This window comes from Populus euphratica, unplaced genomic scaffold, assembly GCF_000495115.2.
Source record: "Populus euphratica unplaced genomic scaffold, PopEup_1.0 scaffold50.1, whole genome shotgun sequence".
Lineage (NCBI taxonomy): Eukaryota > Viridiplantae > Streptophyta > Magnoliopsida > Malpighiales > Salicaceae > Populus > Populus euphratica.
Genome location: NW_011499870.1, coordinates 52,320 through 69,053, shown reverse-complemented (window position 1 = coordinate 69,053; position 16,734 = coordinate 52,320). Strand labels below are relative to the sequence as shown.

At 33.3% G+C, this 16,734-nt stretch overlaps 2 protein-coding genes across 2 annotated transcripts; one reads left to right on the top strand and one right to left on the bottom strand.

Annotated features, from left to right (window-relative positions):
* The first annotated feature begins 2,689 nt into the window (after positions 1 to 2,689).
* LOC105126984 (syntaxin-132-like) lies at positions 2,690 to 8,628 on the top strand. Its single transcript, XM_011028043.1, has 13 exons — positions 2,690 to 2,963; positions 3,737 to 3,850; positions 4,042 to 4,098; positions 4,959 to 5,007; positions 5,345 to 5,433; positions 5,534 to 5,607; positions 5,731 to 5,773; positions 5,847 to 5,907; positions 6,049 to 6,074; positions 6,161 to 6,238; positions 6,833 to 6,913; positions 6,996 to 7,061; positions 8,206 to 8,628. The coding sequence occupies exons 1-13, from the start codon at positions 2,946 to 2,948 to the stop codon at positions 8,368 to 8,370; spliced, it is 921 nt and encodes a 306-aa protein (XP_011026345.1). The 5' UTR covers positions 2,690 to 2,945; the 3' UTR covers positions 8,371 to 8,628.
* A 247-nt stretch (positions 8,629 to 8,875) lies between these two features.
* Positions 8,876 to 11,316, bottom strand: LOC105126983 (isocitrate lyase). Its single transcript, XM_011028042.1, has 3 exons — positions 11,201 to 11,316; positions 9,325 to 10,927; positions 8,876 to 9,239 (listed from the first exon to the last, which is right to left on the bottom strand). The coding sequence occupies exons 1-3, from the start codon at positions 11,228 to 11,230 to the stop codon at positions 9,142 to 9,144; spliced, it is 1,731 nt and encodes a 576-aa protein (XP_011026344.1). The 5' UTR covers positions 11,231 to 11,316; the 3' UTR covers positions 8,876 to 9,141.
* Positions 11,317 to 16,734: the final 5,418 nt, after the last annotated feature.

Here is a 16,734-nt window from a genome sequence, read left to right as displayed (position 1 = left end):
ACGACAAAAATAGGTTAAAAAGATGAATTAAGAAATTGTTGCTACGGCAAATGCAAGCGCTAAGAAACAACCAAACTGACCTACAGTGGATGAACGAGGATTACAAAAACAAAAACCATAATTGAAGCAGAGAATGCAATTGCATTATAAGGTCGTAATTGCACGGTCAAATTCATGCAACATGAAGCTTAATAGTACAAAATCTTCATGCAAAGCAACATGGTCGTAATTGCACGGTCAAATTCATGTAACATAAAGCTCAATAGTACAAAATCTTCATGCAAAGCAACAAAAGTCCACACGTCTCCAAATTAACATCAATGAGTAAAATCTCCTTGTGTTTCATACCCATAGCAGTACAAATCAAGTAACATTCTAAAATGAGAAAGGTACTATAGATTTCTCCACCTCACATACTTTTTATTATTATTATTATTATTATCTCATACTTTTTTTTATTATTTTTTTTTACTATTTGTTCATTTCTTTGTTTTCTATTTCATTTTTTTTATTTGTTTTTTCCCACATTTTTTTATTCCTTTTTTTGTAGGCTTTACATGTTTTTTTATTCAAGATTGTCTTTTTTTTTTAATATTAAACTGGTTAAAAATTTAGTATTATAATTTTTTTTTAAAATATTATAGATTATTACAATGTTTTTTTACATAATTTTTTTATGAATTTTTTTTAGAATGGTTTTTGTCGATTTTGCTTCGTATTTTTTTTTAAATACTATGTATTGTTATAATGTTTCTCCATATGATTTTTGTTTTGTTATAGTATTTTTCCACATGTTTTTTTTAAATTATTTTTATCAATTTTTTTAGTATTGAGCTGGTCGAGAATTTAGCTTTAACTTTCCTTACATGTTTTTTTATTTATTTTTTTTCCCTAAAATTATCCCTTTTTTACAATTTTTTTTTTTTATTTTTTCCTAAAATTATCCCTTTTTTACAATTTTTTATGTTTTTTTCAAAATTATTTTTATTGATTTTATTTTTTTAATATGGAATTGGTTGAAAATTTAGTTTTATATTTTTTTCTTTAAACACTATGGATTGCTACAGTATTTTTCTAAAATGTTTTTTCTAATTTTTTAATGATTTTTTTTGTTTTTTTTTCAGAATTGTCTTTTTCAATTTATTATTTTTCATATTGAACTGATTAAGAATTTAGTTTCGTATTTTTTTTAAATACTGTAGATTGCTATAGTGTTCCCCTTATATGATTTTTTTTTGTTATGATATTTTTTAAAATTTAAATACTGTAGATTGCTACATTGTTCCCCTATATGATTTTTTTTTTTGTTATGATATTTTTTAAAATTATCTTTATTGATTTTATTATTTTTAATATTGAGTTGGTTGAGAATTACAACTGTAAATTTCATCATGAAACACTATAGATTGATGTAGTGTTTCTTTGCATGATTGTTTTTCTTTTTTTCATTATGATTGTTTTTAAAAAATTTGTTCATTTATTTTTTAAATATTAATTTAGTTAAGAATTTAGTTTTATAATTTTTTTTTAAAAAATATTATAAATTATACTAATTTTTTTCATATAAAATTTTTATTTTTTTTTATAAATCCATAAAAACACGCAAACATACCAGAAGCCACCCGTACTATCGCGCATGCATGTCATCTGGTAAAATACTTATTTTGTGTGCTCTTGCTATAGGAGGATTGCCGCCATTTATAGTGATATTTCCACTGTTGGAGACATACAATAGTTTAGGCAATTTTCTCGAGGAACGAAGATATTTTCGGAGATATAGTGATACTTTTATGCAATTCAATTTTTTCTTTTTTTAGTCTATGATCCTGATGAACATGACTTTCTTAAGCTAGTAACGGGCTAAACTATTAGCAGGGGAAGAAATTGTGGCAGATAAGAAGCTGCAAACTTCCAAATAGGAACTGGCCAATCCATGGGTAGACCACCTTTCACCTTGCAGTAAATAGTATTGGTATTCTTCTTGTTGGTTTTCAGAAGCAAAATTACTCAAAGATTGATCTTCCCGTAAATTCCCTCCTTCTAGCTGTGGATATATTTTCAGAGAACTACACGGTTCACTATTCCTACTCTCCTCTGACAGGACAATAGTTGGGTTGTGTAGACTTAAATCTGCCTTAAAAGCAACCAGTTCTCTCCCTCCACTTCAGAATTCCCAGTGGCTGAATTCGATGGCTCAATCTTGCTGTCTGCTAAACTTCACTCTTGAAGAAAAAGCTTAAGAAAATTCAATAGGAATGCTTTAAACAGCACAACGGGAAACTTTTTTTTTTTTTTGCGAAAAAACAGTGGTTATAACAGATTGAATTAGAGCACCGAGGTTGAATTTGACCAAAGAATTCTCATATGACACATCGCCTCAGAAATCTGCTGTATTTTAGATGATTCTACAGATAGCTTTCAATCAAAGCATGACACGAACAAATTCTACTCACAGTATCTTCTAGTCATGAACCCTTCACTGTTACCATCTGGGGTGGGTCATTCTGTCTTTGCAGATGTTTCTTGCCAAAGCTATGAGATATTTTGGTAAAGATGACAAACTTTAGTGTAGATTTGCACAGGATTTGACCTATATTTGAGTTAAGAGTTTCTTCTTATTCTGTTTTTTTTTTTTTAAAAAAAATCGAGAACTTTTAAATCGAGAACAAGAGAAACATTGGATTTTATAATAGTAGAAGATTACTGCAAGGTGGCAATAATAAGTTTTTGTTTGTAACGTCTTAGGTGGTCTCGATGTGTGCATGTGTAATAACAAAGACATTCTTGCCGGCCAACAAACGTAACACACTCGAAAAACATTAAAAATCAATACCATAACATTGTTTCCACATTCTTCTGCCGTTTATCCTTGTCTTTTCAACAAGACATCACCTTTTCAACAACATTTGGTCTCTTGGTCCTTCTCTTCTTGTGATTTGATCAAGATGAATGACTTACTCACGGTAAACTTTGTTTCTTTATATATATAACTTTTGTGTTTCGTTCCTTTGTAATTTATTTTTTGTGATCCGTGTATATGGGATTGGAGATGGTAGTGAATTGAGATCTTTAGCAACGTTTTACTTGATGTTGGTGTGTTTTTTGAGGTTTGAATCTATCTGGGTTTGTACTGATGGATTGGCTAGGAGAAGGTTTAGCGTTGCTTTTAGTGTGAAGTTGGCTTTGTTAATGATCATAGACTGAGACATGGTCAAGAATAGCACTTAAGTTCGATTTTTTTTCTTTTTTAGTGGATTTTATTTGAATTTGGACCTTTCTAGGGATGCCCGTGAATGAATTCTGTGGTTTTTGTTTCTAAATTCGGTGACTCAGATGATCTCAAGAAACAAATTTGTTCATCTCTTAGTTTTGTTGTGAGAAAACAGAGGAAAATAAAACTGAATTAAAGTTTTGATTTTGATCTTGTGAATAGAAAATTCAGTGGAAATTTTCTTAACTCTATAGAAGTTGTCATCTTTTTGTTCCCTTTCATCACAAAACTGAACCTTTGTTAACCCAATTATGAAATTTTTGGGTTGGACTTTCCAATTCTTCAGTACCAAAACTTTATTAAGCATCTTTTACCCTGCAATAATTTATCTTTGAGTAACGTTGGACTTCGGTTGAATTTTTCCACTATGAATTTATTGTTCATTGAAAGCTGATACCAGTGTGCTGTTCTTTCACCTTCTATTGAAATGAGAAGTATTTTGTGTTGCCTGTGTTTTATTTCCAGAGTTCGTTTATAGGTGATTCCAAAGGCCACCATCCTATCGATGGTGATATTGAAATGGGGATACGGGGTTCAAGGAGCAACCCTGATATGGGAATGGAAGCTTTCAATAAGAAGGTATTTGACACCATTGTTTATTGTCCTTTGAGGTTCCAAATTCCATGGAAACAAGTCATGTAGGAAGTGTGCATTTCTTTATACACATTGCATTGTTCATCTTATTGTTCTTGTTCTATTTTTGTTTTTAAAATTTTGCTTTTAGTTTACATTTTGCTAATTGCTTCCTAGACTCATTCTTTTGCTCTTAGATACAAGAGGTTGGGAAGCAGCTTGATAAGATTAATGGGCTGCTAAAGAATCTGAAGGTAGGAAACCATAGTTCCTTTATAATATGAAGTCAGGTTTTTATAAGCAATTTCCTGGAATGTTAGACGATTAATCACGTTGGATCGCGGCAGGAAGATTTATGTGCTGTGGTTCTACTGTAGTGAAGCGGCATAGTCAGATAATTTTATGGTGTCTCCTATCTCTATTTTTGTGTAGAAGATGGGGTATTTGCTTTTTCTTTTTCGTGATTTATGAGTGGATTCCACTATGGGTATGTTGTTTCACCATTATATTTGAGTTGAAACAATAATCAGAAGAAGGGGACTCGACTGATGTGCATTTCAATTCAACTTGGCATTGCAGCTGTATGGATGGCAATTTTCAGTTGTGTTTAACTAGATTAGAAGAATTCCAAGAATACTTTTTTTTCTTCTTCTCTTAGATAACATAGGAATTCTGGTGGACTCTGGTCTCATCTGGCTTGACTTTGTTCGGAAAAGTTTGTCTCGAATCCAAACTGCAGAAAGGATCAGTTTGGTTAAGGGTTCAAAATCTAGAAGGTAAAGATGTCAACATTGGTACAATCAATGACACTGATGTGTTTCTACTCTGTCATTGTTATTCTAGAGGAATGTCTTCTAGCATATTTGAGAAAAAATAATCTGTTCCCACTGTTGAGGGGCAATGATAATAACCACTGAGATTTTCTTGGGCACAGTGTAGCTGATCTTCTAGTCATGATTTCACTTCTCAGAGTTAGACAACGAAGACAAATTGATAATAGTAGTGTAGCTGATCTTCTAGTCATGATTTCAATTGTCAGAGTTAGAGAACGAAGACAAATTGCTAATAAAATGCATTCCTCTTATGTAACATTCTAATGTCAACTTCTGTGCAGGAAGCTAATGAAGAGTCAAAATCCGTAACAAAAGCATCTGCAATGAAAGGTGAGTCTTTGTCTAGATGCTTTAGTTGTGTTGGAGCACTTGAACTTTGAATTTCAACATTATAAGTCCATGATATGTAGACGGCGAGTCCGTCACTTGGCTGTTTGTGATCAGTGAAGAAAATTGGTGTTAGCTCACTGCTGCCTGAGTGACTAGATTGAAATTAGATATAGTTGGCTGCTTAATTTGAGTACAAATTTAGATAACTTAATGAAACATGGTGCAGGAACTTTTATAGCTGTTTCTTCATTGTTTTGTCACCTTAGGCTATTGACTAAGTTTCCGAGATTTCTCCTTTTGCTTGTAGCATTCTAAGAATGTTGTTAAACCTTTGCAGCTATCAAGAAGCGGATGGAAAAAGATGTTGATGAAGTGGGTAAAATTGCACGTAATGTCAAAGAAAGAATAATAACAATAAACAAAGATGTAATCCTTCACTTTTACTTGACTAGATCCCTCTTCATTCCTGTTAAGAATAGCTAGACATTTTTCTAGGCTGATTTCCTCTCTTTCCTGTCTGTTTTAGAACTTGGACAGTCGACAGAAACCTGGATGTGAAAAGGGAACTGGTGTTGACAGAGCAAGGATGAATGTTACAAAGTGTGTTTCCAACGAAGAGCTGGACTTTCTTGATTTAGAATGAAATCATATATATGTATTCCTCATGTCTATATGTGCATCAGGTATTACCTTTAATTATTTTTCCATCTTAATTTATTCCAGTGCCATAACCAAGAGGTTCAGGGATCTAATGACAGAGTTCCAGGTAGATCTACATCTCGAGCAGGTTACTTTGTAGTTGTTTATTTACAGTTTCTCATTTTTGTATTTTTCTGCAGACCCTAAGACAAAAGATTCAAGATGAATATCGTGAGGTTGTGGAGAGAAGGGTCATTACAGGTTTGTATTCTTTGGTTGCAGTTGACAAAAAACACAGAAGTGACAATAAGGATATGGAGTGTATAATGATGATCTAATACTTTAAGTATGTTATTCATTTTAAAACGGTGGATTCATCTTTTGTTGTCTACGATTGAGCAGTCACGGGAACCAGACCAGACGAAAAGGTGAGCCTGAGCTTTAAAGCTAGAAATTATGGTATAAGGGGATATGGAGGTTTTTATAATTTTTCAACTCTGATTGATCATGTTAGACAATTGACCACCTGATCGAAACTGGAAACAGTGAGCAAATCTTTCAGAAGGCAATTCAAGAACAGGGCAGAGGGGAGGTATGCCTTTCCTGACATCCAACACCACTCTGCGTAAAATACTGCAAGCTTTTTCTGTTTTAGAAAATTCACATACAAGAGCATAAATTTTGCTACATTTGAATAGTTTTGGATATGATATTTGTTGGATAAACAGATTCTTTGGATTTCTTAGGAGTCTATATTTTGGTACATGGGAGTATTATGCTGTTCTCATATTGAATTTGAGTATCTTTAAGTTCACTGTCGAGTTGCTGTTAGATTGAATTTGAGTATCTTTAAGTTCACTGTTGAGTGGATGTAAAGTAGAGCCTGTTTAAGCTTTTGTGATTAGAAAAGAATTCATGCAGATTCAACAATGGTGCCATAACACTGAACTCGTTTATTTGACAACAGGAGAAAAGATCACACAGTCCCCTACTGAGACAACAGAAACTATAGGAATATCATGTCATTTTTCACTGGTTCTAGATACTGGTTCTTTCAATTTTAGTTTTTGAAGTTATGATTCATCGGCTCAAGAATGGAAGAGTTTCTTCTTCTAATTGATTGCTTTAAAACCAGTGTTTGATGGAGCTGTTCTGTAAAGTTTGTAATTTTGAGACATGGCTGCAGGTGCTAAACACCTTGGAAGAAATCCAGGAGAGACACGATGCGGTAAAAGAAATTGAGAAAAAGCTTCTAGAACTGAAAGAGGTATATCTGCTGCTAGACCTGGATACAGTACTCGTGCTAGCTGCTGAAAGCAAGCTTGCTAATACGATTATAATTTTGTCAGATTTTTGGTGATTTGGCTGTTCTAGTCGACGCTCAAGGAGAGATCCTAGATAGCATCGAAAATCAGGTTTGTTCCTACCCAGAGATCACATCCTTTTCCAACTTATCATGTGTATGTGGGAATTGCTAGCTTTATGGCAAGATCGTGTGTTTCTTGGCATTGCACTAATGAAAATGTTGCTCAGGTTGCAAATGCAGTCACTCATGTCCCAGTCAGGGACAACTGCATTTCAAACTGCAAAGAAACTTAAGAAGCATTCTCAAAAATGGATGTGCATTGCCATTATAATACTTTTACTCTTAGTATGTCAGGGAAAAACTGCAAAGAAACTTAAGAAGCATTCTCGAAAATGGATGTGCATTGCCATTATAATGCTTTTACTCTCAGCATGTTGGGAAATGTGCAGGGAATATAGTTGTAGTTGTTTTTTAAATTGTTTTTTATTTGAAAATATGTTAAAATAATATTTTTTAAATTATTTTTGATATCAGCACATCAAAATAATTTAAAAACAATAAAAAAATATTAATTTGATGCATTTAAAAACATAAAAAAATATTAATTTGATATAAATAAATAAAAATTAAACTTTTTTAAAAACAAAAAATAGGGAATACACTTTAATATTGGACCTAGCTTCATTCCCCATGTCTACCTGACCTGACTACCCTAATCTAATGCCTTTTTGCAACAACGCTTTATAATAAATCTGGTCCGTGAGAGTGGAAATTTGATCAAATCAATGGTCTAAAGTCATGACACTTGGGTCAATTCAATTTCATCCAAACTTTTTGGTGTTGGTTGTGGTTCTGATCGAGAACCTAAAATTTATTTCAGATTTGTTCTTGTTAGATTTCATCTAAACAAATCTAACCCATTTCGTTCTGGTAATTAGAGTTTCTGGTGTAATACAATCTGCCATCACTTTGCATATGCATTCCTCATTTCATTATTGAAATGCACCACTGTTTTTGTTGGTAATTGTACGTGCAATTAACATTTCGAGTGTCCATGCAACATGAGCATAAAGTTTTATATGTTACTATATAATGACTTAGGATCGAGAAACTCAATTTCACTATTTTTGAACAACTTTGGTGGGATTCCTGTTTCATGTGCCACAAAAATTAGACCGGCCATCTCCAACAACTACAATCTCACAGTTAACATTGCTCATCAATATGTTTTGCCTTCAATATTTTGGTTACAGGTGACAAATGCAGTGGACCATGTTCATAATGGTACAGATGCTCTTAGAACTGCAAAGAACTTGCAAAAGAAGTCAAGGAAATGCATGATGATTGCCATTATTTTGGTCTTGATCATTGCAATTATCATAGTCCTTTCTATTTTGAAACCTTGGAAGAAGAATTAATCCACACAGGAAAGTACGTTGACTGATCTTTTACAGTGTGCATGCGGTAACTTTGTTTATATATTGTTCTAGTTCTCCCTTGACTTATTTATCAGATATAGCACAGAAAATCTGTCACACGGCCAGATCAGTGCATTCTGATTTTGGAATAAAGAATAATTAATCCAAGATTCCATGTTGAACAACTTGGCAATCTTGGAATGGTGATGTTTTTCTATTCAAATGATAGCATTGGTTTCAGGAAAACTTGTGCAACAATAGCGAATGCTGAAGTTTGATGTTTACTGTTCCTCTCCAGATAAGTTTGCTAAGAAACCAGCTAATGCATGATATAACAATTAGTTCAGATGTTTCCTGAGTGCCTTTAGGACCCAAAACAAAACCCTCTTTTTATGTTTCCTGCGGAGATTTTTAGCTTTTTGATTAGTAACAGTCAAGTAATTATGCGTTAAATGCTAGTAAGTTTCAGGAACTAGCCTGAGTGTGATTTAACAATGGCGTACAGTAAAACAGAAACATGATATAATATTGCAAACATACGAAGAAACTGAATTACAGTAAACATTGGCGAGTTCCAATTTTGACGAAGGCTTTTTAGAGAGAGCTAGAACAAGTAATAACACAATGTGGCTGTGAAAAAAAAAGTAGCCAAGAATGGCCTAATAGCATATGGAAATTATTTCCGCAAATTATTCACTTCCAGTTCCAGAATATAGGAACTGGTTAATGTTCCAAATGACCCTTTAACCATACTCAAAAGCAGCTCTTCTGTTACATCCTTGACTTAGCCACCACCTCAGTTCCTGCACCCCCCATGTCCAAAGCTCCTGGCCTAGTCCATGTCTCTTTGAATTGCTCCTCGGTCACTCCTGTAAAACAGTATTAGAATTCAAGAATTTGAAGTTGTTTCCACTTAAACTCTTCTTTAATGTAAAAAAAGTGTGTATCCCTTACCTTTGCCCATGGCAGCAGTGGAGGAAATGCCTCCCTGGACAGTCTTCAGATACCGATCGTAGTAATTTGCACCGGACCATTTCTGATGTGCAAGGGTGTCAACTCCATTTTTCCTCTCCTCCCTCTGGATCCTCTCTACATAGGCCAACATTCCCCTCTTAGCATAATCTCTTGCAAAAGTATCGGTGACCAGTGCATCAGCATGGAAACCTGCCAGTGTAATGAACTGCCAGCAGTAACCCAACTTAGCAATCCTAGGAATGAAATCTCTCATTTGTTCATCGGTCATGCCAGATGCATCCCAGTTGAAAGATGGGGAAAGATTATAGGCCAGCATGATCTCAGGGTGCATTGACTTCAATCCTTCTGCAAACTTGGTGCACTCAGCCAAATCTGGGCTCGCAGACTCCATCCAAATAAGATCAGCATGTGGAGCAAAAGCCCTGCCACGAACAACAGCCGCATCCACAGACCCTCTAAACCTATAGAACCCTTCTCTGGTCCGAGGCAAGTCCCAGTCCCAGAAAAGATTGTTAACACCCAATCTTTCAGCAATCTCTCGGCCTTGTTCATTGGACAGGCACTTATCATAGCTAGAATGGTTCATCCATTCATTCAATCTCCTCTTCTTCTCATACTCTCCAATATTCATACTCTTGATTGCGTCTGTAACGCACTCAGAGAATGTCTTGAGTTGTGCCGTTGCAAGCCAATTGTCCTCAAGGGCTTGAAGTTCAGCTCCAGTTTTACCAGCAGCCATTGCTTCTGACAAAAGATGGGCCAAATTTTTCCCTCTAAGATTTGGATTAGTGGCACCCAAAATGAATTGGTGATCTCTAGCGTCCACATTGGTTTGGATCAAATTAGCTGCTTCTGCATCAGTCCTAGCTACCAACACTGTCTCCACCCCCATAACATCAAATTGCAGCCTTGCAGCGACAAGCCTGTTAATGTGCTCACTAATGGCAACAAGCACCTTACCAGCCATATGACCACATTTTTTGGTGACAGAGGACTGATCCTCAATATGGACACCAGCAGCACCACGCTCCACAAAGAGCTTGCAAAGCTTAACCGTTGCCGTAGTGCCTCCAAAACCAGTATCCCCATCAGCTATAATTGGCTTTAAGTAATCAACATATGGGGTCCTAGCCCTCTCCTCGCGGCTTATGCTCATTCTTGCCTCTCTCTGCTTCCTGTCATGATATTGTTGCGCAAAGAACAGATGTTCTACTTTGTTAGGGACTGTGTCATAGGGGTAATCAGCAAGGTCAGGACCTGGTTCATTGGTACTGGTGTGTGTAGAGGAGCACTGCCAACCGGAAACATAGATGCTGTCCAAGTGCCTAGCCATCATGGCCACTTGGACAGGGTCAAGGGAACCAAAAGTCCTAGAGGCAGTGCCATTGGCTTTGGGAGTCTTGAGAGGTCTCCACAGCTTCTTGGCCATATCATTCGAGCCATAGCTTTGCTTTAGGTTGCCTCTTAAAGCCACAACATCTCTTGCTGAGTATGGTCTGCGGGTTAGCTTGAACCTCTCCGAGTTCCACCATGCTTGCACCTCTGCAACTTCGGCTTCAAACCTCCCTTCTTCCTCCATTATCTGCTTACACATTGCAATATAATCACGCGTTGTAAAGATTTTCTGATTATTTAATTACTATGAAAAAACACCCAAAACATTTGCTCTATTTATCCCAATAATTTTGTGAAGGAAAATTGGTGCACATAGTTCATTCTACGATGGATTTGAGCTTCTCTAAAGCATTTTTTTAGCATGTCGAGCAAGGAAGAGAAATACTGTCTGAATATCATCTACAGAGTACTTGAATACTTGCACAAAAAAAAATGAAAAAGGTGTTGTTAAGGCTCTCACCATTGAAGGCACCGAGTAAGATGCAGCCATTGCTAGAACTCTTTTTCTAGAAAAGAATACTCCTTTTCCTTCGTATTGATTGTAAAACAACTAAGAGAGGTTCATGCAAAAGGCTTCTCCAACCTCCTCAATTTATAACAAAAGGGTGTTCAATACTCATGATTATCTTTGCTGAAGAAAATATATTTAATTATTATTATTATTATATATGAAGATTTTTATCTTTTCTATCTCCCTACATTAATCAAATTCTATCTAGATTTGAAGGAAAAAAAAAAAACATTGCCTAAAGGGAGAAAACAAATTTATTATTTTTCATTGCATTAATTCCAACCATTTAATCTTGTTTCTCTTTTGCATTACGAGTGTAACTTGTCCCTTGGAGCTGCGTCTGCAAGGGCACGTATGGTGATGACAATCTTTCCCAACTAGACACTGCCACCATGTCGTCTTTCTTTTGTCATTTGATGTCACCATTTTCAGTCGTGTTGGATCATTTCTTTCTTTGTTTCCAAAAATTTAAAATTAATTATAACTTAAGATCTTAAATTTGAATAAATATCTTTTATATAAAACCATTCTTGAAATTCCGTACTCGTAGTCTAAAACATAAATTATATCCAATTAATCTTGAGTTCTAAAACAATAAATGTTACTTAACACCATGTAATAATTTAAAACAAAATAAATTATTGTTTTTCAAGTAAACTCTTTATTGATTAAGTTATGAAATCATGTAATACAAAGTTTGCAAGAATTTTTTAGATTGAGAATGTAGAATATATTAGGCGCGTTTATCCTACATTTAATCTATGATTTTGGATTAAAATGATGTTAATCCTTGTACGTAAGTTCTCACGCATATAGCTCTAATTAAGTGATTCTCTATTGCAGTTCTCCCCACCAAGTGAGGTTTGGCTGTATCCTAGTGGATACTATAGGTATTTGTGGAGCTAATTACCAGTGGCAGAGCCACACTGGGGGTTAAGGGGCAATTGCCTCCTTAATTATTATTTTTTAAAAAAATACTTTTTATATTAAAATTTTAATATAATAATTTAACAAGCTTTTTTTATATTGTTCCTACATTTTTTCTTTTATAATTTTTAAAAAAATTATAAACTATTAATTAATTAAGTAACTTTTTATACTTTCTACTAAAACAGTTTTAGGTGAGTTTCATTCATTTTTTCTATTCATTTTATTGTTTAATTTTAGTTTTGTTTCTTAATAATATAATAATTTATGAGTATGTTAAATTAATATTTTTATGTATAATATTATATGCATATGAATATGAATTGAAATGAGTTTTGATGAATTAATATGTATTTTGTTATGAATTTTATATGAAAAATAATGGTGATTAGCATACTAGTAATTAAAAATAAAGTACTAAACAACTAAAAAAAATTAAGAATACAAAAAAAATATTAATATTAATATTTAACCTACTTGTGTAAAATAATAAATTAACAAAGAATTATTGCTAATAATTTCACTAGTCCTTATAAAATTTAAAAATAAATAAATAAAAGATTCATTATATATACTGAGAAAGAATATTTTTAATGAAATTAATAATAAAGTTATTATTAAGTAATTTTAAAATATAAAAACTTAAAAAATAATAATTATAATATAAGTTAATACATTTTTAAATTAATTTTATTTGATATGAGTTAATACATTACTTCTTTTTTTATATAAAACATATGTTTATATAATATATAATATTAAATATTTATAACTTATTTTTTTATTTAAAATTTTCTGATTCTGGCACTACTAATGACATGATAATGACAAGGATGAATGGCTCGTGATTAATTTCTTCCCGGATTAATGTTAAGAAAAATATTATTTTTATATATTTTTAAGTAAAAAAAACACTACAATATGCAAGAGAAATTGTGTAGGCTCAAGTGGTAGAGGGCGGGCACGGGCTCCTAGGAGAGAAAGATCGGGTGGTGACTGCCTTTACCATTCTGTGTCTTCATGCTCTGCAAGATGACAACCATGTAAGCATTTTAAAATTGTATATAAAGAAGATGACACCCACAAGAATATTTCATTGCTGTACTGGAGCGAGTACGCAGTCCATAACTATCCATTTGCGTTTGATATGTGATGGAGGACATGGACAAGACGTCACATAAACATGGGGAGACGCAGGAAATCGCCCATTTGCACGCCGCCCATGGATTGATTGAGGAAGAGGATGAGGGAATTGTCCAATGGGTAATGGGCAATGGTGGGTTCTGGGGATGGGAGATTTTGTGAGTTTGTTTTGGAGTCTGTGACATTGAAAATGTTCTGATAGATTGTACAGAGGTGGGGACTTAGGGTTTGCTGGTCCTGAATTGATTCTAGCAGGGTATGGAGTTTTTAGCACTTCGAGAAAGAAAAAAGAAGCTTCTTAAATCACATTTCTTTGGAGTTGGTTCTGTTATTTTATAAATATATAATATATATTATTTTGTGTAGAATATAATTTAAAATATTATAAAAATAAAATTGTAGTATTTTAACCCATCTTCTCTGTAAAATAATAAGATTTATTAACAATAAATATACCATGAATTCTTCAAGTTAAATATTCACAATCTCTTCGTATTTAATATTTTTAAAATGTATATTTTGAGGGTCTATCTCTCTAAAATATTATTGTATTTTTTCTCTTTACATAATTAAACATTTTATCATTGAAAAGTTCCTATATCTATATAAAAAAAAATATTTGTAAGTACAACTACAAGTTATCTAGTTTACGAGACACCACCTGTTACTACTATGATTACTGGGCACCTAACTTACCGAGCATTACTTGCTACTACAATGATTACCAGACATTACTTGCTATTGTCATAATTACTTGTTAACTGGTTTATCAGCTATCATCTATTACTATTTATCAATTTTTTAAGTTTTTTATATCAAGTTATCAGATATCTTAACTATAAAAAATTAATTAAACTAAAAAATCAGTTAATTATCCAATACTGTCATCTTTTCCCCACGCATACTAGATTTTAAAACTCATCACAACTTGTATTAGCAAATAGATTTGGTAACTTGTTAATATAGAGTTGGTTTTAAGTCAAGTTTTTTTTCTTTAAATTAACCTAGTCAAATTAAAAAAAAATTATGGGATTTTTTCTTCTTTTTTTTCTTTTTCTTTTTATTTTTTGATTGGATGTCATTTAATTAAGACCAAATTATATGTGATACTTTGAGGGCACTAATATAAACAAGCTTCCGCCTTAAGCAATCACAAAAATCATGGTCATCGAAGGCAACAAAATGGATCCATATAAAATAGATTTTTTTAGATCTAGTATGGATTTTTTAATATTTTATATAAATATAATATGTATTATTTTATGTAGAATATAATTTAAAATATCATAAAAATAAAATTATAATACTTTAATATTTTCTCTTCACAAAATAGCAAGATTCATAAATAATAAATATACCATAAATCCTTGAAGTTAAATATGCATAATCTCTTTATTTTTAATATTTTTAAAATATATATTTTAAGGGTTTATCTCTATAAAATATTATTATATTTTTCCTCTCTACATAGTTAGAGATTTTATCATTAAAAAATCCCTGTATGTATATGTGTGTGTGTGTGTATAAAAATCATTTGTAAGTAGTAACTACAAGTCATCTGGTTTACTAAACATCACCTACTACTACCATGATTATCAGGCACCTAATTTATCGAGCACCACTTGCTATTACCATGACTATTGAGCACCACTTGCTTCTATCATAATTACTAGTTAACTAGTTTATCAAGCATCACCTGTTATTAATTATCAATTCTCTTGATTTTCTATATTAAGTTATCAAATATCTTGACTATAAAAAATTAATTAAATTAACTGAACTAAAAAATCAGTCAATTATCCAACTCATCATCCTTTTTCCTACATATATTAGATTTTAAAACTCATCACAGCCTATATTAACAAATAGATTTGGTGACTTGTTAATATAAAGTTAGTTTTAAGTCAAGTTTTTTTTTTTGAAAATTAACCTAGTCAAATTAAAAAATATATATATGGGATTTTTTCTTTTTCTTTTTCTTTTTATTTTTTGATCGGATGTCATTTAATTAAGACAAAATTATATGTGATACTTCCGCCCTTTGAGACTAGCCCTGATAGCCAAATCCATATCCTCCAGTACCGTTGTTCGATTCTTCCACCCTCCAGCTTCATTCTCTGCTGAAAATGACCAGAAGCCGGCGGTACTGCACCAATTATATATCCAATGTCGCATTAAGATTCCTTGGACATTAGGATTTGATGGCTTTGTTAAGAATGTTGAAGAAAGGACGGATAAGTTGCAGACCCCATTTCTTGCTCCACAGTGAAATGGTAATCCAATGACATCTCATGCATTCTTGTCATCAAGCACTCATTGGAATTGACTGCAAAAAACCAGCCACGCCCCAGAAAAGTAATTTGATCAACTTAATTATATACTAGACCTCATTGATTAGCTTAATTAAGGATGTCAAAATTAGTTATCGCAATCAAGATTACAGAATTTCCAACGAGCTTGAACAAGAGCGATTTCGGGTTGTGAGCTAGAAATGGTATGGTGAGCCAAAGAAAGTCAGGTTCAGGCTGAAAATCAGGACCAAATATGGCCACATAATCACATTGTTTAACATAGCTCTGTTTCATGCCATCTTTAAGAGCTCCTGCCTTGTATCCATTCCTGTTGGCCCTGCTCTCATGCTTTATGTTAAGGCCTTCGCTTGCCTATCTCTAACATTCTAGCTCCACCAAGCTCTGTACGGTTGTTTATTTTTATTATCTTGATGTCTCATTTACTTTGGACACAAACATACATGTTCAAGTCCTTTCAGAAAGGCAAATTGCAATGGAATTCTAAGAGATCATGATGGAATGGTGTTGGGTTTATTCTCTATACCTGTTGGAGTCAAAGATTCTAATGAAGCTGAATTGTTTTATTTGTGTTTGCTTTCGGTCTAGTATGCACAACATCTTCTTCAAGAGAAGATATGTTTGGAAGAAACATTATTGTAGAATCTGACTCTGCTAATGTGGTTACTCGGATGCTTAAACCATGTAATAGACCGTAATGAACTCTTCATTTTGGCTTCTCAATTCTCTTCAGCTATGGGTTCTGTTTTTTTCTTTCACACCAAGAGGGAGGCAGATCACATGGCTGCTGATCTTGTGAAACAGGGAGTTTCGAGGAATGGTGAATTTGTGGCATGGCTATGATGTTGTGGTATCTTCAGAAGGCTGGATTCTTATTAAGCTGCAGGCTCTCTGTTCAGAAGTGAAACATCGGGTTTTATGGGATTGTATTGGGTTGAGTTGAGTGTTTGTATCATTCCTCCAATAATATACAATTTGCTGTCTCCGTGGACGTACCCGATTTTGGGGAACCACATAAATCTGTTGTTTGTGTTTTATTTGTGTTTGCTTTCGGTCTAGTATGCACAACAAATTGGTATTAGAGCATTAGGGAAGTTTGAACAA

Coding starts and splice junctions, on each gene's coding strand:
- LOC105126984 (XM_011028043.1), top strand. Junction 5,008..5,344: donor AAAAGCATCTGCAATGAAAG/GTGAGTCTTTGT, acceptor AAACCTTTGCAG/CTATCAAGAAGCGGATGGAA. Junction 5,434..5,533: donor TAATAACAATAAACAAAGAT/GTAATCCTTCAC, acceptor TGTCTGTTTTAG/AACTTGGACAGTCGACAGAA.
- LOC105126983 (XM_011028042.1), bottom strand. CDS start 11,230: ATGGCTGCATCTTACTCGGTGCCTTCAATG. Junction 10,928..11,200: donor CTTACTCGGTGCCTTCAATG/GTGAGAGCCTTA, acceptor ATGTGTAAGCAG/ATAATGGAGGAAGAAGGGAG. Junction 9,240..9,324: donor CACTGCTGCCATGGGCAAAG/GTAAGGGATACA, acceptor ACTGTTTTACAG/GAGTGACCGAGGAGCAATTC.